The following is a 25061-nucleotide window of genomic DNA, read 5'->3' as shown; positions in this document are numbered from 1 at the left end:
TGCTATTTATATGAATTTCAGTTCTTCAACTCTCCTTCATGTTGCCAAAATTAAAACGTGAGTTAATGCAAACTCTGCACAAGTTAACCATACTGAGCTTCAATTTTCTCATCTGAAATGAGCAGCTTAGAACACCTGACACTTACGCCACTGCTTTTGACTTTGATGTGGCAAAATTCCACATATGACAATTTTGGAAACAAGAATTTGTGATGAGCAAGTGAATTCTTTAACCTCCAGTTTCCTGTAGGAGGCATCAAAAATCCCTTACTAAAAGTACTCTGTGGTCACTTTTTCTACTGACTATATCTAATTCATTAGACATTTAACATCAAGAAAAATAGATGCTGAATCAAAACCTCCAGTGTTTTATTCTCTGCTGTGGGTAACCGAGGAGATCATCTGTGCCTCTTTCAGACCAGCAGTAGCAGTCACTACCACGTGTACTCAAATGCATCACTCTGGGCTGCCAAGACTGTAGTAAAATGACATTTACTGATTTGTCTGGTCAGGAAACTGTGAACAGCTTGGGAGCTTGGGGATCAGTAGCATATGGTTTTGCAGATGCAGCTCTGTAAACTGCAGTTTTTTTGTAAACTGCAGTTTTTTGGGGGAGGTGCTTCTACAACAGTAATGCCACTACTTTCTTTGAGGCAAACTCCTGCAGAAGAACTCCAGAGGCACTATGTGACCATAATCAAGCTGAGGCACTGAGTTTAGAGTGATTAATCACAGATGAATTCGCCTTTTGTTTCTTTTCTGCCATTTCTGCACCCTTTCTGATGTTTCAGCTCGCTGATGTCTGGCCATGTCATGGCACCAAAGCAGACTGCCTGAAATCACTCTTTACTTCAGCCTGCATGCAAGTCTGGATAAAGAATTCAATCAAAACACCTTCTTCAGATCACAGAACAGTCACACATCAGCACTCTGAGACAACATGGAAGAAATTTTTAAAACCATATCTAACACCATTTCTATGTACTCCAATTTCCACTTTTTAAGGAAATCAATAGTTTTGAAGTGGATGGGAAGAGATCAAAACAAAGAATATAAACTGAGTTTGCATGCAGATATTAAACATTTTGAAAGCATAGGGAATTCATTTTGTAAAAAGGTTTAGAAAACTAAATATATTTAAACCAGCAGCTCAATTTTTGAAAGTATATATAAAATGATACATATACATAAACTATATAGCATATATATAAATATATAATACATTTATAAAATAAATAAATATAAACCAACAGCTCAGTTAAAAATTCTGGTTGTAGGCAGAATGGAGGGGAACAAAAAAAAAGCCTGTTCAGGTGCTAACCCTCTGCAGAGCCAAATGCTCTAGGAAGAAACCCCTCCCATCACCAATGACGGCTGCCTTCAGTTAATTCCATTCAGTGACTGTCAGTTATTGGTTCAGGCGCAGACACAAGGCCAATTCTGACAAATGAAATGAGTGAAGTGGGCCAGGACACTTCTTGGTAAGATTTTCCTGGGTATTAAAAAAAGATACAGACCAGCTCACACACATCAGGATAGTGACAGGCAAACAACGAAACTGGAAAAGAACAAGCAATGATCAGGAGAAATTATAACCTGTCTGAACTGCTGGTGGAATGCAAAGCAGAATAGCCACTGTGGAAAACAGTATGGCAGTTCCTCAAAAAATTGAACATAAAATTACCATGCAACCCAGCAATTCCACTTTTGGCTATATACATACACGAAATGAAAGCAGGGACTTAGTTGTACTTCTATGTTCACAGCAGCAATACTTCCAACAGCCAAAAGAGGGAAGCACCGCAAATGTCCATCACTGGATGAATGCACAAATGAAATATGGCATATAAATGCAATGGAATATTACTCAGCCTTTCTTAAAAAGGAATGAAATTCTGATACCTGCTACAACATGGATAAACCTTGAAGACATTATGCTAAGTGAAATAAGCCTGTCACAAAAAAGACCGATAGTTTGTCATTCTATTACTACTCAGAGTAGTCAATTCACAGGGCCACAAAGTAGTGTGGTGGTAGCCAGGGGTGGGGAGAGAAGAAAACGGGGAGCTGATGTTTAACAGATACCATGTTTCAGTTCTGCATGATGAGAAGCGCTCTGGAGATGGAGGGTGGTGATGGCGGCATAGTATGTGAATGTACTTAATTCCTCTGAACTATTTAAAAATGGTTAAGGTGGTAAATTTTTGTATCTATGTTTTACCACAATTAAAAATAATGTATTAAAAAAGACTCAGGAGAGGACGTTATTCTTTTCTGAGTCTAGCCACTGCTAATGGCCTATGACGCCCTAACAGGCGGCAACCACCTTGGAACTGTGAGACCAGCAGACCAAGAGGACAAGCATCGCTGAGGAGCGCAGCCAGAAAACCATGCCACCCCCTCCCTGTCAGCAGGTAACTCCTGCAAAGAGAAACTCTTCTAAGCTAAAAACACAATTTCTATTCATTTCAGTTAGTTCCTGAGTCCTCAAATTAGTACTGATTTATGCTGAAACAGTACCAAGTCCCATTAAAATGGCTACATTATTAACAGTAAATGTAAACAATGATAAATAACACAACATATCATGACTATTTCTTGTCATTAATCATTCTATTTTCCGCTTTTCATTAAATTCTTTGTGCCTTACATCTAAGACTATGACTACAAGAAAATATATCCAACTATGTAAACCAACTGTTACCATCCTCCCTAAACACGACAGTAAAACCAAAAGAATTCAATAAAAATACATTTTAGGGAATACGAGGCATAAGACTATAACTGCTGTAAACTAGCAAACCATAGTACTCTGAAAGGAAAACTTACTTCAACACATACCACCTATGTAACTATGAAGACGACCACATGATTTCCATCTTGCAGTGCTCACCGTTAGCAGGACAAGAAAAACCAAAATTCATCGTCATGTTGAGAAATGCCCTGTAGGCTCAAGTATTCTACAAGATGAATTCTCCTAATCCAAAGAGGCACATCTGTAAGTGCGGCTGCTTATGGAAGCTAAATGGCTTCTCTCACATTGAGCCATCAGAAGCTTCTTGGGTCAATCAGCGTTAGGACATGAGTCTGCACAGCTCAATACAGAATGAATTTCATCTGCACGGAAATCTACATCTATATCTAGTGACTTCCACTGTACACCCTGTGTTTCAGCCACACATTCCTGAGTAACAATCCACCCCACAACTCAGTGGCTTCAAACAATAGCAGTTTATTATGCCTCATGATTCTTTGAGCTCCGGGAGGTGGTAGTTCTGCTGGTCTCGCTTAGGCATGCAGTAGCATTCAGCTAGGAACTTGGTGGGCCTGAAACATCCAAGATGTAATCAAACCCCCCAGGTAGCTGTTCCCTCCAGCAGGGTGGCTGGACCTTTTTCAATGGCTGGACCCAAAGACAGAGGAAGTGAAAGCTGCTAGCCTTCGGAGGCCTGGGCCTGAAGTCCCAGAGAGTCGCTTCCATGGCATGCAACTAGTGCAAGTCACAGGCCAGTCCATTCAGGGTGAAGGAGACAGAATCTATACTTGGGATGGTTGAAGCAGCATGCACACACACAGGCTCAGAGCAATGATGATGGACACTCTTGGAAGTCATCTATCAAACCATCGTCCTCCCTTCGCATAGTCATTTCAGATGTCTTCATAACTCATTATTCATTAAGAGATCAGTCAAACCAGCTCTTTTGTGTATCTCAGACCTGCTGTTAAATACTTTAATTTTCTCTGTATCATACAATAAATGTATCATCTGGTGAAGTTTGTAATGCAACATGTCTAAATCTAAACAAGAAAACCCAAATGAAACATTACTTTAGTTTCAGGTACAGTTAAATGTCACTTGGTGCCACTCTGCACTGTAGTCTAATTATCCACAGGCCCCCCTGGTTGTAATCTCCACTAGGGCAGAGCCCACACCTGTTCTGCTTGCAACTATATCCCCAGTGTGCATCATGTACCAGGTACCTAAGAGACTGCTCCTTCTTCATTATTAAAAAGCTCCTATTTTAAAATGTATTCCTTTTTCTCTTTAATACAAGATAGAAAATACCTTTGTAGATTTTCCTACGTATGACTTACATTGTGGCAAAAATATGCCATTACTATACTTTAAACACTTAGTGATGCTCTAAGAAAGAAGATAGAGTTTTAAATATTACTGTAGTTACATGCTAAATTTACTCTCAAGCAATCTTGAAAAACAGAGATTTTATAATATATGCAATTCATTTTCTCTGAGTTATATTTTGTTGGTCTCTGGTTCTAGACCTTCAACATACAATCAGAAACGGGCCTGGACCAACATCTACCTTACAATTTTGAACAGCACACCATCTGACTGAAAATTCCCACTTTATAAGCAGTTATGCTATTCTTTAATAACTGAAGGTTTTCATTTGCTCAAAATGTAGTAAAATATCCTAGACTAAAATGAACATACCTTTACTTCTCAGTTATCTAAAATGACTTATCTTCAATCATTAAGGCAATGAAAATAATTTCCTTAAACTAACAATAAAAAAAATTATAATCAACATATCTTGAGAAACCAGAAGTGTTCAAATAACCATGCCAGGAAAATGCTGATGTTATAGAATTTACTATTTAGACATTTTATCATTATTATCTCACAAATATTTACAAAATCATTAACTATACTACAAATTTTTGTAATTGTCTCTCCTGAGAAGATATAATGTGAATATAATAGTAAATAATTAAATTTTGTTTTAATGGTTAAACTGATACTACTGCTTTCCACTCTCGTCTGTAACCTAGGTATCACTGGTGTTTGTAAATTTCCAACAGGTACTAATTTGGGGGATTTGGAAATGAGAAATTGGAATTCCCGAAATTATAAATTATTCTGAAAATATTTCAAATGTTCTTCATACTCTTTACTCATTAGTATGGGTGTCTTAAAAACTGTTCAATTAAAGAGATATCAAGTTTAATATATTTACAAACCTGAGCCTACAGAGACTATTAAACACCGGAAAATGCCAGCAAACACTGCCAAGTGCTATTTCCAATAGCCTGACATTTGGCTCTCTTAGCATCTTAGCAGCACTACGCAGCATCGCAAGCTGAAATTACCAATTTATGACCTTATTTTGCTTCAAGGCTTGTTATTCTTGAAACCCCACTCATATATTTTGTACATAAACTGATTAATAGTGCATTTACTTTTTTATTTATACTGTTGACAGAACACGACTACAGCTACAGCCAGCAACACTGATCAGATCAAGGCTGCCTTCCTCCACACGCTGCTCCTGCTTCCTACAAATGGCAACCTTCACCTTGTTTTCGGCTATATGTTGGTGGATTCCTTTAAACTGATGACATTTCTGCATTTATTTTTGTGGCAGAATTATCATATTTCCCCCAATTTCCTGATTTATCAACTTCTTTTCCTCTAGATTCATGATTTTAAAAAACATATAAATTTACCCCAAAATGCCAAGAAGAAATTCCTACATGGAAACACTAGCTTTCATGTTAATGTTGCTCTACTAAAAGAAAGATCAGTCTGTTTCTGAGGTGATTTCTAGCCATCAAACCTGCTACTAATACAAGGAAATGTAACAAAGTTACTGGCCCTCCTTTTATCATGGCGCTGTTGCTTTAAGTTTTCTACAGACACAGTGACTTAGGATTTTAAAAACAGCTATGAAATGGCTTTAATCTACCACGACCACAGGGTGTGCTGAATTGGCTCTCTGTCCTTAAGTAAGGGAAATCACAGTCTAAATTTTGGATGCAGCATGTGGAACAGGGACTGAATGAATGACACGGCATCCCACCACCCCAACCAGGCCTCCTCAAATTCAATGGCTCTGTTTGCGGGATGTTTATGCTGGCATATAAGAAGTTGCTCTTTTCTGACACAAATGGGCTTGAACTGATTATAATTAGTCAGACTATCCTCAATGATGACATACAACTTGGAGTCCTAGCACAAACATACCAAATTCTCCTCACTTCAGTAGAGCAAAAGAACTATCTTATTCTGCCAACAAACATTTGAGCTCTGAGACCTTTTCTGCCTCAATGGATAAAGCCAAAATCAACAGACACCCTGTGGCACAACACAGGACTTATTACTGAGAGGTTCACCAACCCTAAAAGAGTTCAGTGTCACTTTCCTCCAAGCAAAAGACAAGTGTCCACAATTCTGCAAATTTTCATAAAGGAAGGCAGCATTGGTACACACTCATATAAGCCTTGAATTAAAGTTAGAAATCTGGCTAACAGCACAAGCAGGCCATTTAGAAGTCTGATGCTATTTATCAGCATATAAATACAGAACCTTAGCAGGTCCCAACAAAAGCACAGGATGATTTAGTGAATGCTACCCAACTAGGCAGACACTCTCCTATTAGTGCAAGTACGCTCCACACTCAAATTGAGATAAAAACACAGTGTAGCTCGTTCTACATCATTCCTATTGTACAGGTGCAAAAACCAAGACCAGCTGTATTTGAGCGACCTCTCCAAACTGATAAGACACTCCTGCGTCACCACCTCCCTTTGCTATCACAGTGCTTATCAGTACTCCGTGACATCCATTCACATTCTGTTAGAACTATCTGGGTGTCCTCCTAAGTTGTAACATACTTGTAAAATAGAAGCTGTCCTTTTCACACTCAGTAAATATCTGTTAAACAAATGAATGTGTTTCTTTCTTCCCTATATACTGCTTGAGCCTCAGCAATAATATATAATGAGTATTTACAATAAATAATGAATACTTCTACTCAAGTCAACAAATGTTTATTATGAATTAAGTATCTATTGTGTAGCAGGCACACTGTTAGGTACTTGGCATCCACAAAGAAGATAAACATCATCAGGTTCTCATGAACATATATATACTCAACAGATGGATTTGAGTTTGGGGAAGAAATGTAGAGGTGAGGTGCGTGAGAGGTCAAATCAAGTCTTAGTGTCCAGTATGGATTACTGGAGAAAGTGACTCCTAGGCTGAGAAATGACGGATGAGGAATTTGTAAGTGTGGAGGATGGGCAGAGGGAGGGAGTAAAACAAGAACAGCATGGGTCAAGGCCCTCAGGTGGGAAAACCTAGCTGAAAGATGCTGGTTGTCAGCCTTCTGTGTTCCAGGCCCCAGGAACCAAACTGTAGGTTTGAGCTTCTCCAGTATGAGTAATTCTAAAGTTAATAGACAGGAAACAGAAAACCTTAAAATGAGAAATCATCATCTTTCTGGTTCATCATGAGGCTCTCAGATGTGAGAAATTAATCAGGTGACACTAGAATGGCCACTGAAGATGGGAGTTAAGAGTGAAATTTCTCCAAGTCCCTATGATTGGCCTAAAATATGTGTTTAGAATAGGTCAAGAACAAGTACATGAAAGAAGATTAATGTATTTGAGTGGCAAGAGTTCTGAGTGTCATAATTGTATTACTTGAGTAGAATTTCCTACTTAGAACTAATCTAGCATCAGAAAAATGAACTGGAAGAAGAGAACACTAATAAAAACAGTAGTACCAAATAAGTCTTTTGGGGAAAACAGAATTATGTTCATGCTTTTCCTTCTGCATAGGATATATGTTTAGACCTATCAAGTAAATTAATAATTTAGGCATAAAGGAAATTTTTGAAGACCAAACTCAGAAGTTATCTACAATGTACACTTAAATATGAGATTAAAAGAGATCTTCTAAGTGCCAGCAGGACACCTCGACCGGACTATCTAGGCTGTCAACAAATCTGAAGAGCAAGATTCATGTTTACATCTTTTTGCAGCTTCACAGCTGATAGCAGTGCTCTGAGTAGAGCAGAAATATCTCATTACAGTTATTACAGGTTGTGGGATATGGGGATTCTGCTCCTCTAACTGTCCATACTTTCCAGAGCTTTTACAGTGGGCTACTAATACTTAGAAAACATCAGAGTTTCATGAAAGACAGTCATAAGAAGTAAGACTTTCTTCTTAGAGAGAAATCCTAATCTTAACTCTCACAATAATACAATAAATTACAAAATAAGAGAAATAGAGGCTGTGGTTCTCACTACAGAAAGCTTCATTTCTGAGGCAGCAAAGAGATTTCTTTAACCCATTCACCTGCCCTTCAAAGCTCCAAATTCTGTGCCCTGAGATAAGAATCATATCAAAGATTAATTTTTCTATAATGAAAAGCTTATAAATATTTGCAACTACTGTATCATTCAAAAATATCTCACTGCTTATATCAAGTTTTTCTGGACAGTGGCTGAGTCCCGAGGGAACAAAGCTAAAACTCAGTGGAGAAAGAAAGAATGGAGGGCAGCAGGAGGATGAGGTACCCCAGAGAGGGCCAGGTTCTTAGTGGGCAGACTGTGCTACCCCAAGCAAGTAGGGTCTTGCTGAATGTTCCAGAATAGCCAAGATTTCTATATATTCTGTTAATTTCCTATTAAACAAATATCAGGCACTGTTCTAGGCCATGAGTAGACTATGTCTATGAAAAGTTTACGACAACATTTAACAATAATTTATGATATACATTAGAAATGTAAAGGCAAGTTCAACTACTATGATGAGAAGCTAGGGAAGCAATTATTTTTGTAACAGATCAACAGCAGATGCATGTGTGAAAATCAACTTTACCTTATATTTCATCTTGGGGCATGAATGAATGTAGAAACCCATATAATAATAGCTGAGTTGAGATGTTTTCTCATGAAGTTGCCTAGTAAAAGCAATTTCTCTGCCGAAAGAAGAAGAAGGTAAAATTAAATATAGTTCCAATATTCAAAGTACTATATAACTGGATAACAAATATTTGACAAATCTGAACATCTGGTATTAAGCTATCTACATGTTGAAAGAAAAATAATTTTAAAAATACTGTAAGATGATTTTCACTAAAGGGATACAAAAAAACCTCAATTATTTTAAGCAAATGCATGAATTAGGATTTTTATGTTATCGGGCATAGTAGTTAAACTAAAATTCAAATAGCTAAAAATAGTAACTAGAAAAAAAATAAATCAAATAGCATAAATAATACTCTATTTAATATGGTTTCTTGTTCTTATTCATTATCCCCTGGAATTCTGAAAGACTGAGTTTATCAAGTTAAAAACAGTATAGCAGACTTTACAAAACTCAAAAGCCAAAAGCCAAATTTCAGGAAGAATAACTATTATTATGACCGCTTTCATGCAAAACACTTTCAACTGTATATGACATATAACTTTTTCTTAAGTCTAGATCCTTCTTCATTATTTATTTTCCCTACAATTAGAGAGGGGAATAAATCATGTTATCTCACCTCATTTCTCTATGCATATGTAGAGGTAAGGACGAACTGAGCAGAGAAGCTGTCAGCAATGCCTGTGCTTGACATGGTCTTAATTTTATCTGGATAAATCTACGCACAGAATTTCAGTCTACTTGCTCAAATGAATGACTGTGCTTGAGTTTTAAGCAAAACTTAGGTACATTTCTTAAGTATGAGAAAAGCTGTATGTTTTGTTTTTATGTTTGTTCCTTGAAGATTTCCTCCTTTTTGTCTTAGTAACAATGGATGCTTGAAATCCAAGGAGAAATTTATTTTTTAAGGCAACAATACTGTGCATTTTGCAACTTTAAATTTAAATTGCTGAATGTTACCTTAAACATTCACCTTTAAAGTATTTCTAAATCCACGAAGACTAAACTTTATTAGGATATAATGAAGTAATTCTACCATTCCCAGAAGTAATTTACTTTCAAGACTCAAACTGAGAAAAAATGCACTGATTTCACAAATGTGGGACCACCCAACTCTGATACAGACTGCCCAGCCACAATGGCATCCCTTCACCTGGTCCTGCTCAGGTCAGTTAACTGCACCACCACACCACACCACTCCCAAGTTGTTCAGCCCCAAACCTATGAATCACCCATAATCATTCCTTTCCCCTTATCCCCATGTCCAAGATCAGCAAGTCCAGTGGATTCTATCTCCTGAGTCTGACCACCTCAGATATTCTGGTCTTAGCTACAATTATGGCTCCCATGCATGACTGCAATAGTCTCCCAACTGGTTTTTCTGTTTCCATTCTGCCCCACCATAACCCCATAGCACAGTCTAAAGGAGATGTTTACAATATTAATCAGATCAGGTAACCTCCCCAACCCTTCACCCTCAAACTGGGTTGCAATCACAATACATAAAATCCAACCTCCCTACCATAACCTAACAAGGCTCCCTCCGCTGGCCCCTCCTCCCCAATGCCACAATGCCTCTCTGCCCCCTCGCATACAACTTACCCCATATCCTAGCCCGTAAGACCTTCCTTCTCTTTATCTCAAGCATCTCAGGGCACCTGGACTTACTATCCTTTACCTGGACTTCTACTCTCAGATGTTTACATAGCTGACTCCTCTTCTCTTTCTTGCCCCTCAAATGCCACCTGCTCAGAGCTACCCCATACAAAAAAGCCCGCATGCCTACCACCATGATTTTATTTTTATCACAGAACAATGAAGTATCTAAAATTACATTGTCAGTTTTTTTTACTGTCTGGTCGGACAAAACTGGGAACCCAGCCTGTCCTACTCGCTTCTATGAACGGTGTCCGGACATAGACTGTTCTCAAATAAACATCTGTGAAACACATTAATGACATTTTTAAAATTCATCTTGCTAACAAAATGTAAATAAATGCCATGCTCATGATCCTTAATTCCAGTACTTTTTAAAATCTGCAGAATATATCACATAAAAATCTACACTGATTACAGATTAAAACATTAAAAAAAAAGCTATCCTGATTGTACAATTCTTAAGAAACTGAAGAAATAGAGGAAAAACTACCTAACCAGGTTTACTGAAATACATTAAAATAAAAAATGGAGATGGTAACTTGTAACCTACTCTCCCCAATTTTACTTTAAAATGTCAGTCTCCCGGCTGCCTTTCCTCTTCTTTACTCAGCAACTCATATCCGCAAGAGCACTAACAGGAGGTGACAAGACTGCAGTTTGGGGGCCAATCTCCCCACTCCCAGGTGGCAACAACTTCCAAGCTCTCAGCCTCCTCTGCTACTTCCTCAAAGCTTTCCAGCTCCAGAATTTTCAAGTGCTACCAAACAATATATAAAACTTCCTAATTTTGCTGGGAATTCGTTATTTACTATGTCAAATGCAATAGAACTTCCATCCCTCTTAATTTATTGAGGTATAAAATGGTATCTCATACACAGGCTAGAATATATTATATAGGAATAAATACCATTTTTAATATTTATTTGAGAAGTCTAGACACATCCATGGCTACACACTGTAAAAAGTGATATATGAAAATATAACAAGAAAGAAAATGGCAATAATTTCAAAGTACTGAGTGATTTTGGTACAAAGAAAAAGTGTCTTTTCTGAAATAAATACACTCCTAAAGTTGCAAAATATGAATGCATTAAATTATCAGTGCCAACTGTAGTGATACCACGAAGAGTTATGAATATTTTAATTACTTTATACAAATACACAATTAAATATATTTTAAAAATATTATTGCAGAGATCAGTGTAAACACCACACAATTGTGAACTTGGTATGATTTGGCATTAAGAGATAGGTCAAGCTGAAAATACCAAGACGGAGAACTTTATATTGTGGGACACTGAAACACACAAAAAAATCAGGTATGGACCAGAGTTTTTTTAAAGATCGTGGTTAAAAACAACTCATCTTTTTTATGACTCAGAAAAAAACACACATAGTTTTAATAAATAATCTCAAAGTATATTTTACCAGGATGTGAAAATGTGACCATCAGATACAGAGACTGGGAAAAGAGACAAAAATGGCACAACAGCAAAGAGGGAGGAGAGAGATTCAAGGCCCCAAACAACAGGAAAGTAGCTCTCACTCTCCCTTCTCTTCTCCAGCACGTGCACATACAGACAAGAAGGAATGAAAATAGAAACAGTAAGACCCCAGTCTTTTACCATTAGGACAATGCTAAAAGCACCTGTACTGTGTTGCATATCTTTGCAGCCCCAAGGACATAAAAGAGGACTCACCTCTGATGAGGATCATAGAGTCAGGGGACAGTCAGGCTCTGTTACATTCTATATACTTTATATAACTGTATGTCTTCCAACAGACACACACAGTTTTAATTCATTTACACCAGACTCATTCAACCTTAATTATGAAAAACTATATACAATTGTGATGACAAGAAAAAATACATAAATAATATAACATGTAAGGAGCATTAAGTGCTTCTGAGAGAAGGGCTTAAATACATACATAAACTAAACAAATGTATCCCACAAATTCAATGACTACTCATATACTAGACTAGACGGGTACTTTAAAAAGCTAGGGAATGACCACCAGACACTGGCCTCAGTTCTAAAAGTGTTATTTCTAAATACCAATATATAAGAGACTACTACAGTAACAAGTATGTACTATCCAATAGGAATTCTACTGTTATATGAAATATAATCAAATGAGGAATTACTTAAAGTTCCATATGACCCATTACAATGAAAAGCAATCTTACCGTAGTGCAGAGTAGACACCCAAAGACAGAAATGAATAATCAGGATCATAGTACAAATACACAGATGACACACAGTATGGAAGGATGTCAATCACCCCCACAGCTATGATCTTTCCATCAAGCCAATACTGCTGGTGAAAGGAGCCATAGCCACAGTCTGGTCCATTAGGGGGATTTTCTGCCTATGAAAAAATAGACACATAAACATGAACACTTTGTTATCTTTTTCTTTAGAGCAAAAAATCTTAATAATTAACCTACCCTACTTTTATTTTACTCAGGTCAGTATGTCCTAAAATTTCCTCCTTGTTGACCATCACCCTTCACAGTCACACCCTACAAAACTTTTTACTTGTAGGAACATTGACCAAACAAAAGAATGAAGAAGAAAAACCAACTCAAAGATTTTTCAACTTGCTTTAAAATTTGACAGTGGGAAATATAAATTTCACAGGGTAAGTAAATATTGAACTATATTTTTCTGTTCCACACTAAAGCTGGAAAGAAATGGTACATGACAGAAAGACAGAAAACACAAACGGAGAGAGTTGGGTCATAAAGAACTGTCCCCATACTGCCAGCCAGGACTCATCTGTGACTACCCCCAAACTGATAAAGGTAAGAACTCTCTTGTAAGTACAAAGGGCTATGACATTTCTCTGTATTAGCCAAAGGAAAATAAGGTTATTTCCTTATCCTTATCTTAATGTAACTATAATCCCACAGAAGAAATGAGATTCAGAGTATAACCATATTCCTGTAAATAGTTGAGTGATATTTCTCATTTTAAAATTCAACATGATTTCAAATATAACTGTTGTTAAATGAGAACTATAAAGTAGCATAAAAAATGCTTTGCTAGAGACTGAATGTATCTTAGAGATCAACAATTTAAGTGAATAAATACAATAAAACATGCATTTCATTTTCACAGTTAAAATCACAGAGAATGTCTATGGACAAAAGCTAGAAAAGAATGAAGAAAACTGAAAAAAGCAAGTTTGCTAATAGTAAAACCAAAAAAAAAGTCACAATATAAGAAATCTACAGATCATTATCATCATGAACATAGATGTAAAAATCTTCACCAAAATATGAGCAAATCAAATCTAACAACATATAGTCAGAATTATATACCACGACAAAGTAGAATTTATTCCACGTGTGCAAGGCTGGTTCAACATTAGAAAAGTGATTAAAAAAAGAAAAGTAACTAATGTAATCTACTATGAAAACAAGCAAAAGAGAAATTGTATCATACCAATTGATGTAGAAAACACATTTGACATAATCCAACACCCATTTATAACTCTCACCTCAAACTAGGAATAGAGGGTACTTCAACCTGATCTAGAACATACACAGAAATCTACAGGTGACACCATACTTAACGGTTAAGAAACTGGATGCTTTCATCCCTAAGAACAGGAACAGGCAATAATATCTCTCTTATCACTCCTATTTGACATCATACTAGAAATTCTAGCTAGTGTAATAAGACAACAAAAGTAAAGTATACATACAGATTAGGAAGGAAAAGGAAATAAGACCACCTTTATTCACAAGTAATATGATTTACTATGTAGAAAATACCAAAGAATTAACAAAAAATAAAATGGAATAAACAATGACAGGAAAGTCAGAGGATACAATATTAATATACAAAAGTCAACTGCTTTCCTATATACAAGCAATGACTGGACTGTGAAATTGAAAACACTGCCACTTACAAAAGCACCAAAAAAAGTATACACCTAAGTATAAATCTAACAAAACATGTATAAACTTTATATGCAGGAAACTATAAAACTCTGACAAAAGGAATCAAAGAAAATGTAAATAAGTGGAAAAATATTACAGGTTCATAGATGAGAAGACTCAATATTGTTAAGATGTGCACTCTTCCCAAGTTGGTCTACAGATTTAATGCAATCCCAGTCAGAATCCCAGCAAACTATTTTGTGGTTATCAACAAACTGATTGTAATGCTTATATGGAAGAGATGATGACCAGAACTGAACACAATAGTGAAGAACAACCAAGCTGGAGGACTGACACTATCCAACATCAAGATTTACTATAAAATTACAATAATCAAGGTAGTGACATTGGTGACAGAACAAAGCAGAACACTGGGACAGGAAAAGTGCCCAGAAATACACCCACAATAATTATACTCAACTGACCTTTGACAATGAAGCAAAAACAATTCAATAGAGAAAGGATAGTCTTTATATATATATATATTTTAAATTATAGTATCTATATACAATCTTATGAAGGTTTCACATGGCAACATTGTGGTTTCAATATTCAACAATATTATCAAGACCCCCCCACCCCATTGCAATCACTGTCCATCAGCATAGTAAGATGCTAAAGAGTCATTACTTGTCTTCTCCATGCTATACTGTCTTCCTTGTGACCTAAATATATTGTAATTGTAAATTATAGGGCCCTTTAATCTTCTTTTCCCTCCCTCCCCACCCACCCTCCCCAACCCCTTCCTTTTGGTAACCACTAGTCCCTTCTTGGAGTCTGTGAGTCAGCTGTTTTGTTCCTTCAATTTTGCTTTGCTGTTATACTCCACAAACGAGTGAAATCATTTGGTATTTGTCTTTCTCTGTCTGGCTTATTTCACGGAGCATAATACCCTCTAGCTCCATCCATGTTGTTGCAAATGGTAGGATTTGTTTTCTTCTTATGGCTGAATAATATTCCACTGTGTATATGTACCACCTCTTCTTTATCCATTCATCTGCTACTGATGAACACTTAGGTTGCTTCTATATCTTGGCTATTGTAAATAGTTCGGCGATAAACAGTGGGGCACATATGTCTTTTGAATCAGGAATTTTGTTTTCTTCGAGTAAATTCCTAAGAGTGGAATTTCTGGGTCAAATGGTATTTCTATTTTGAGTTTTGAGGAACCTCCATATTGTTTTCCACAATGGTTGAACTAATTTATACATTCCTGCCAACAGTGTAGGAGGGCTCCCCAAGAAAGGAGAGTCTTTATAACAAATGGTACTCTAAAACAATCTGACATCCAAATGCAAAAACAAAATCTAGGCACAGATTTTATACTACTCAAAAGAAAAGATTCAAAATGGACACAGACCTAAATGCAAAATGCAAAACTATAAAAGTTCTGGATGGTAGCATAAGAGAAAATCTAGGCAACCTTGGGTATGGCAATATGAGTTTTTAGATACAACACCAAAAGCACAATCCATGAAATAAATAACATAAGCTGGATTTCATTAATATTAAAATCTTTTGCTCTGCAAAACACATTGTTAAGAGAGTAAAAAGTCAAGCCACAGACTGGAGAAAATCTTGCAAAATGTATCTGATAAAGGATGGGCATTCAAAAATATAAAGACTCGTAAAATGCAACAAGAAAAACAACACAATTAAAAAGAGGGCAAAATAGCTTAGCAGACACCTCACCAAAGATGTACAGTTAACAAATAAGCATATTCAGATATTCAACATCACTTGTTCTTAAATTTAAAAAACAATGAGATAAGATGATCTACATAGCTAATCATCAGAGAAATGCAAATTAAAACCACAATGAGATATCAACTCACACCAGTTAGGATGGCCAACATCCAAAAGACAAACAACAACAAATGTTGACGAGAATGTGGAGAAAGGGGAACCCTCCTACACTGCTGGTGGGAATGTAAACTAGTTCAACCATTGTGGAAGGCAGTATGGAGGTTCCTCAAAAAAACTGAAAATAGAAATACCATTTGACCCAGGAATTCCACTCCTAGGAATTTACCCTAAGAATGCAGGAGCCCAGTTTGAAAAAGACATATGCACCCCTATGTTTATCGCAGCACTATTTACAATAGCCAAGAAATGGAAGCAACCAACCTAAGTGTCCATCGGTAGATGAATGGATAAAGAAGATGTGATTTATATACACAATGGAGTATTATTCAGCCATAAGAAGAAAACAAATGGTATCATTTGCAACAACATGGATGGAGCTAGAGGGTATTATGCTCAGTGAAATAAGCCAGGCAGAAAAAGACAAGTACCAAATGATTTCAGTGATACGTGGAGTATAAGAACAAAGAAAAAAACTCAAGAAACAAAACAGCAGCAGACCCACAGAACCCAAGTATGAACTAACAGTTACCAAAGGGAAAGGGACTGGGGAGGATGGGTGGGAAGGGAGGGATAAGGGGGGAAAAGAGGCATTACAATTAGCACACATAATGTAGCGGGGCTGTGGGGGGACACGGGAAAGGCAGTACATACAGAGAAGACAAGTAATGATTCTATAGCTTCTTAGTACGCTGATGGACAGTGGCTGTAATAGGGTATGTGGGGAGGACTTGATAATAGGGGGAGTCCAGTAACCATGTTGTTCAAATAATTGTACATTAATGATACCAAAAAAACAATAATAAAAAATAAGAGCATCTTCATAGGAAAAAAATAAACAATGAGATAGTACTACATGACTATTAGAATGGCTAAAATCCAAAAATGTGAGTATCAAACGCTGGCAAGCATGGACAGCAACAGAAACTCTCATTCATTAGTATGTGAATGTAAAACAGCACAGACACTTTGGAGGACAGTTTGGGAGTTTCTTACAAAGCTAAGCATAGCCTTATCGTACAAAATAGCAATCATGTTTCTCAGGTGTTTATCCAGTTAGTATAAAGATTTAGGTCACACAAAAACCCAAAGACCTGCACATAAATGTTTACAACAGTTTCATTTAAAATAGCTAAAAACTAAAAGCAACCAAGATAGCCTTCAGTAGGTGATAAACCGTGAAACATCCATACAATGGAATATTATTACTCATCAACATCGAGAAATAAACCATTAAGCGACACACATACAAAACGGAGACACCTTAAATGCACACTGCTAAATGAAGAACATATGCACTATGATTCCATTACTCTGTAAAAGTCAAAACTATAGACAGTAAAAAGATCAGTGGTTGTCAAGAATTTGGGGCGATCAGGGCAAGGATAAATAGATGGGATAGATGGTACACAGGGAACTTTAAGGATAAACAGTTCTGTGTAATACTGTAGTAGTAGATACATGACATTATGCATGTGTCAAAACTCACAGAACTTTATAACACAGAGTGAACTTTAATGTATATCAATTAAAGAAGATCGTTTTAGAAGTTTTTAGAAGTTAAGGGACCCCAGGAAGAATCTAGACAGTAAAAAGAGAATCTAACTATTTTACAAGTGCATGAAATAAATGTATGCAACTAAAGGAGGATGGAGAGAGGAAAGGGCTGGTTACAACCTTTGGGGTCTGTAAGAATGAAGACAAAAGGAATCTGCACTTAAGCACCAAGTTCTACCTGGTAAAGCTGTTTCCCATAAGGACTACAGGTTAGTAACTGATAATGATACACATGAATACTGGAATTGAACAATTTGGTAAATGGATGGAGGATGGCAGGAGCCAGATTTCTCACTGTTAGAGTGAGAATTTATATATAAACAAGGGTAAGAGGCTAGAAGAATCAATGTGGTAATGGATTAGAATTGGAGACATGAATAAGAATTCATGTTTAGGTAATATAGACACAGATGGTTACATACAGTAAGATTTTTAGTTATGTATATATCATAGATATGTTCATACAATACATGCTAGGAGTTCATCTACGAACACATATTTCTACTCCTTCCACCTGACATAAAACCACAATAGGAATTCTTTCCCCAAAATGCAATCCCTTAATTCAAATCATTAACATTTTAAAACATGGAAAGAAAACAGGAGTCTGAGGGACAGACTAAAGGAGATAAAAACAGAGAGCACAAGAATTTAATCTGTGAAATGAAAAACCAGCAGAATGTTTGGCATGTCTCTCCCATCATTCAGGAACGTTCCTGCAACCCAAACCCACTGAACCTTATCATGCCATATGCCTCAATATGCATTAGGATACCTGTCAAACACAAATGTGTTTATGAGTAGCAACTAGAAATCATCTTTATTGGAAATTTACATATTTAACTATCAGTTAACACAGATTTGTCACCCTCGCCCCCAAGTCAAAAGGAGCCACATCTGACGACAGTCCCTTACTTTTCTCTCCGAGGAGAACAGTCCCCCACGTTAGAGGCCTCTACAAGTCACCGACTATTCTCTATTTACTGTCTTAGAGATCCTACTTCAAAACGTACATTGTTGCATTTCTCAATGTTTTACTAACTAAGGCTATTAGTTGTTATCCTTTTCAATTGTCATAAACCCTGAAGGTGATATAATTATAGAGTTACGCAGGGAAGTACACACACTGCTTTGGAAGGAAAAGCAGCTGAAGTGCTACCTCAATGAACCAGGCATCATGTAAATAAATGGCTCTCAAACTTCTTGGTTTCAAAAAACCTCTTTACACTTAGAAAACTTACAGAGGACCCTAAAGAGCTTTTACTTAGTGGAGATAAGGAGTAAAGGATGTATTTACTGTATTAGACATTAAAACTGAGATTTTTTTAAAAATACATATTTGTTAATTAACTTAAAAAAATAAACCCACATGTTAACATATTTTGTTAAAAAATATATTTTTCAAAAGCAAAAAAAAATTCAGTGAGGAAAATGGTACTGATTTTACATTTTTACAAATCTCCTAAATGTCTGCATTTAATTTGTTGCCATCATGTAGCCTCTGAGAAACATCCCTTAAGAGGAGAGTCAAAAAGGCTAGTAAAATAATTCTGACCTTGAGGATCCCTTGAAAAGGACTCAGAGACCACGAGGAATTACAAGACTACACTTTTGAGAACTACTTATATACATGTATTTTAAAAATACATTAGAGAGGGGCGGAGCCAAGATGGCGGCGTGAGTAGAGCAGTGGAAATCTCCTCCCAAAAACACATAGAGCTATGAAAATATAACAAAGAAAAATCTTCCTAAAATAGAGACCACAGGACACAGGACAACATCCAGACCACATCCACACCTGCAAGAACCCAGCGCCTTGTGAAGGGGGTAAGATACAAGCCCCGGCCCGGTGGGACCCGAGCGCCCCTCCCCCCGGCTCCCGGAGGGTGGAGAGAAACCGGAGCAGTTTTTTTTTTTTTTTTTTTTTTTTTGGCGAGCGCTTTTTGGAAGCCTTAGAGGGACGGGCCCCCGTTGCTGGGGAGGCAGGGTGGCGGGACTGGTGAGGAGGTGCCTGGGAACGGCGCCGGAGGACAAAGAATATCCCGCGTTTCTCCCTGCGAGACCTGGGGGCGGGTGCCTGAGACCGGTGCCTGAGGACGGAGGAGGTCGCGCGTTTTTCCCCTTTTTTTTTTTTCTCTTTTTGGCGAGCGCTTTTTGGAAGCCTTGAAGGGACGGGGACCCCAGTGCTAGGGAGGCACGGTGGCGGGACTGGTGAGCGGGTGGCTGGGACCGGCGCCTGAGGACAAAGAATATCCCCCGTTTTTCCCTGCGGGACCGGTGGGCGGGTGCCTGAGACCGGCACTTGAGGACAGAGGAAATCGCGCGTTTTTCCCCTTTTTTTTTTCTCTTTTCTGCGAGTGCTTTTTGGAAGCCTAAAAGGGACAGGGACCCCGGTGCTAGGGAGGCAGGGCGGCAGGACTGGTGAGCAGGTGCCTGGGACCGGCACCTGAGGACAAAGAATATCCCGCATTTTTCCCTGTGGGACCGGTGGGTGGGTGCCTGAGACCAGCACCTGAGGACGGAAGAAATCGCGCGTTTTTCCCCTTTTTTTTCTCTCTTTTTGCCGAGTGCTTTTTGGAAGCCTTGAAGGGACAGGGACCCCGGTGCTAGGGAGGCAGGGCGGCGGGACTGGTGAGCGGGTGCGTGGGACCAGTGCCTGAGGACAAAGAATATTGAGCGTTCCTTCCCTGCGGGACCGGTGGGTGGGTGCTTTTTGGAAGCCTTGAAAGGACAGGGACCCTGGTGCTAGGGAGACAGGGCAGCAGGACCAGTGAGCGGGTGCCTGGGACCGGCACCTGAGGACAAAAAAAAAAAAAAAAAAAAATTGCTTGTTTTTTCCTTTTTTTTCCTTTTTTTTTTCTCTTTCTTTCTGTTCCCTCTCTCATTGTTGCTGTTGTTGTTTTGGTTTGGAGAGTGCTTTTTGGAAATCTTAAAGGGGCAGGACAGGTCACTTAGACCAGAAGCAGGGAATCTGGGGATCTCTGGGCACTCTAACCCCCTGGGCAGCAGGGAGCACAGAGGCCCCTTACGGAGATAAATAGTCTCCTGGCTGCTCCCCCTCCAACGGGGCTCCACCATTTTGAAGGAACAGCCCCAGCCAGGCCAAGCCCACAGCAACAGCGGAGATAAACCCCAAAGCAACTGGGCAGGAAGCAGAAGCCCTGTCTGCGCACAGCTGCCCAGCACAAGCCACTAGAGGTCGCTATTCTCCCAGGAAAAGGTTACAAACCAACAAGAAGGGAAGCTCTTCCAGTGGTCACTTGTACCAGCTCTGCAAACTATCTCTATCACCATGAAAAGGCAAAACTACAGGCAGACAAAGATCACAGAGACAACACCTGAGAAGGAGACAGACCTAACTAGTCCTCCTGAAAAAGAATTCAAAATAAAAATCATGAACATGCTGACAGAGATGCAGAAAAAAATGCAAGAGCAATGGGATGAGATGCAGAGAAAAATGCAAGAGCAGTGGGATGAAGTCCGGAAGGAGATCACAGATGTCAGGAAAGAGATCACAGAAGTGAAACAATCCCTGGAAGGATTTATAAGCAGAATGGATAAGATGCAAGAGGCCATTGAAGGAATAGAAGCCAGAGAACAGGAACGTATAGAAGCTGACATAGAGAGAGATAAAAGGATCTCCAGGAATGAAACAACACTAAGAGAAATATGTGACCAATACAAAAGGAAAAACATTTGTATTATAGGGATACCAGAAGAGGAAGAAAGAGGAAAAGGGATAGAAAGTGTCTTTGAAGAAATAATTGCTGAAAACTTCCCCAAACTGGGGGAGGAAATAATCGAACAGACCATGGAATTATACAGAACCCCCAACAGAAAGGATCCCAGGAGGACAACACCAAGACACATAATAATTAAAATGGCAAGGATCAAGGACAAGGAAAGAGTTTTAAAGGCAGCTAGAGAGAAAAAGGTCACCTATAAAGGAAAACCAATCAGGCTAACATCAGACTTCTCAACAGAAACCCTACAGGCCAGAAGAGAATGGCATGATATACTTAATGCAATGAAACAGAAGGGCCTTGAACCAAGGATACTGTATCCAGCACGACTATCATTTAAATATGATGGTGGGATCAAACAATTCCCAGACAAGCAAAAGCTGAGGGAATTTGCTTCCCACAAACCACCTCTACAGGGCATCCTACAGGGACTGCTCTAGATGGGAGCACCCCTAAAAAGAGCACAGAACAAAACACACAACATATGAAGAATGGAGGAGGAGGAATAAGAAGGGAGAGAAGAAAAGACTCTCCAGACAGTGTATATAACAGCTCAATAAGCGAGCTAAGTTAGGCAGTAAGATACTAAAGAAGCTAACCTTGAACCTTTGGTAACCACGAATCTAAAGCCTGCAATGGCAATAAGTACATATCTTTCAATAGTCACCCTAAATGTAAATGGACTTAATGCACCAATCAAAAGACATAGAGTAATAGAATGGATAAAAAAGCAAGACCCATCTATATGCTGCTTACAAGAAACTCACCTTAAACCCAAAGATAAGCATAGACTAAAAGTCAAGGGATGGAAAAACATATTTCAGGCAAACAACAGTGAGAAGAAAGCAGGGGTTGCAGTACTAATATCAGACAAAATAGACTTCAAAACAAAGAAAGTAACAAGAGATAAAGAAGGACATTACATAATGATAAAGGGCTCAGTCCAACAAGAGGATATAACCATTCTAAATATATATGCACCCAATACAGGAGCACCAGCATATGTGAAGCAAATACTAACAGAACTAAAGAGGGAAATAGACTGCAATGCATTCATTGTAGGAGACTTCAACACACCACTCACCCCAAAGGATAGATCCACCGGGCAGAAAATAAGTAAAGACACACAGGCACTGAACAACACACTAGAACAGATGGACCTAATAGACATCTATAGAACTTTACATCCAAAAGCAACAGGATATACATTCTTCTCAAGTGCACATGGAACATTCTCCAGAATAGACCACATACTAGCTCACAAAAAGAGCCTCAGTAAATTCCACAATATTGAAATTCTACCAACCAATTTTTCAGACCACAAAGGTATGAAAGTAGAAATAAATTCTACAAAGAAAACAAAAAGGCTCACAAACACATGGAGGCTTAACAACATGCTACTAAATAATCAATGGATCAATGAACAAATCAAAATAGAGATCAAGGAATATATAGAAACAAATGACAACAACAACACTAAGCCCCAACTTCTGTGGGATGCAGCGAAAGCAGTCTTAAGAGGAAAGTATATAGCAATCCAGGCACACTTGAAGAAGGAAGAACAATCCCAAATGAATAGTCTAACATCACAATTATTAAAACTGGAAAAAGAAGAACAAATGAGGCCTAAAGTCAGCAGAAGGAGGGACATAATAAAGATCAGAGAAGAAATAAACAAAATTGAGAAGAATAAAACAATAGCAAAAATCAACGAAACCAAGAGCTGGTTCTTTGAGAAAATAAACAAAATAGATAAGCCTCTAGCCCAACTTATTAAGAGAAAAAGAGAGTCAACACAAATCAACATAATCAGAAATGAGAATGGAAAAATCACGACAGACTCCACAAAAATACAAAGAATTATTAAAGACTACTATGAAAACCTATATGCCAACAAGCTGGAAAACCTAGAAGAAATGGACAACTTCCTAGAAAAATACAACCTCCCAAGACTGACCAAGGAAGAAACACAAAAGTTAAACAAACCAATTACAAGCAAAGAAATTGAAACAGTAATCAAAAAACTACCCAAGAACAAAACCCCGGGGCCGGACGGATTTACCTCGGAATTTTATCAAACACACAGAGAAGACATAATACCCATTCTCCTTAAAGTGTTCCACAAAATAGAAGAAGAGGGAATACTCCCAAACTCATTCTATGAAGCCAACATCACCCTAATACCAAAACCAGGAAAAGACCCCACCAAAAAAGAAAATTACAGACCAATATCCCTGATGAATGTAGATGCAAAAATACTCAATAAAATATTAGCAAACAGAATTCAACAGTATATCAAAAGGATCATACACCATGACCAAGTGGGGTTCATCCCAGGGATGCAAGGATGGTACAACATTCGAAAATCCATCAACATCATCCACCACATCAACAAAAAGAAAGACAAAAACCACATGATCATCTCCATAGATGCTGAAAAAGCATTTGACAAAATTCAACATCCATTCATGATAAAAACTATCAGCAAAATGGGAATAGAGGGCAAGTACCTCAACATAATAAAGGCCATATATGATAAACCCACAGCCAGCATTATACTGAACAGCGAGAAGCTGAAAGCATTTCCACTGAGATCGGGAACCAGACAGGGATGCCCACTCTCCCCACTGTTATTTAACATAGTACTGGAGGTCCTAGCCACGGCGATCAGACAAAACAAAGAAATACAAGGAATCCAGATTGGTAAAGAAGAAGTTAAACTGTCACTGTTTGCAGATGATATGATACTGTACATAAAAAACCCTAAAGACTCCACTCCAAAACTACTAGAACTGATATCGGAATACAGCAAAGTTGCAGGATACAAAATCAACACACAGAAATCTGTAGCTTTCCTATACACTAACAACGAATCAATAGAAAGAGAAATCAGGAAAACAATTCCATTCACCATTGCATCAAAAAGAATAAAATACCTAGGAATAAACCTAACCAAGGAAGTGAAAGACTTATACTCTGAAAACTACAAGTCACTCTTAAGAGAAATTAAAGGGGACACTAATAAATGGAAACTCATCCCATGCTCATGGCTAGGAAGAATTAATATCGTCAAAATGGCCATCCTGCCGAAAGCAATATACAAATTTGATGCAATCCCTCTCAAATTACCAGCAACATTCTTCAATGAATTGGAACAAATAATTCAAAAATTCATATGGAAACACCAAAGACCCCGAATAGCCAAAGCAATCCTGAAAAAGAAGAATAAAGTAGGGGGGATCTCACTCCCCAACTTCAAGCTCTACTACAAAGCCATAGTAATCAAGACAATTTGGTACTGGCACAAGAACAGAGCCACAGACCAGTGGAACAGATTAGAGACCCCAGAAATTAACCCAAACATATATGGTCAATTAATATTTGATAAAGGAGCCATGGACATACAATGGCAAAATGACAGTCTCTTCAACAGATGGTGCTGGCAAAACTGGACAGCTACATGTAGGAGAATGAAACTGGACCATTGTCTAACCCCATATACAAAGGTAAACTCAAAATGGATCAAAGACCTGAATGTAAGTCACGAAACCATTAAACTCTTGGAAAAAAACATAGGCAAAAACCTCTTAGACATAAACATGAGTGAT

The 25061-nt window shown here is 38.0% G+C and overlaps 1 protein-coding gene across 12 annotated transcripts in view; it reads right to left on the bottom strand.

The window, feature by feature from the left end:
• The window catches only part of ATE1 (arginyltransferase 1), a 145482-nt gene that overhangs the window by 65415 nt on the left and 55006 nt on the right, over nt 1–25061 (bottom strand). For all 12 annotated transcript variants that reach the window (XM_073240296.1, XM_037011139.2, XM_037011138.2 and 9 more), the window contains 2 exons: nt 12530–12711; nt 8632–8731 (listed from right to left, as the gene is read on the bottom strand). In XM_073240296.1, the coding sequence (XP_073096397.1) occupies nt 8632–8731; nt 12530–12711 (282 nt within the window). The remainder of the gene's footprint in view (nt 1–8631; nt 8732–12529; nt 12712–25061) is intronic.

This window comes from Manis javanica, chromosome 7, assembly GCF_040802235.1.
Source record: "Manis javanica isolate MJ-LG chromosome 7, MJ_LKY, whole genome shotgun sequence".
In the NCBI taxonomy this organism is placed as follows: domain Eukaryota; kingdom Metazoa; phylum Chordata; class Mammalia; order Pholidota; family Manidae; genus Manis; species Manis javanica.
Note: the sequence above shows the minus strand (reverse complement) of the source record. Positions and strands in the feature narration are given on the sequence as shown.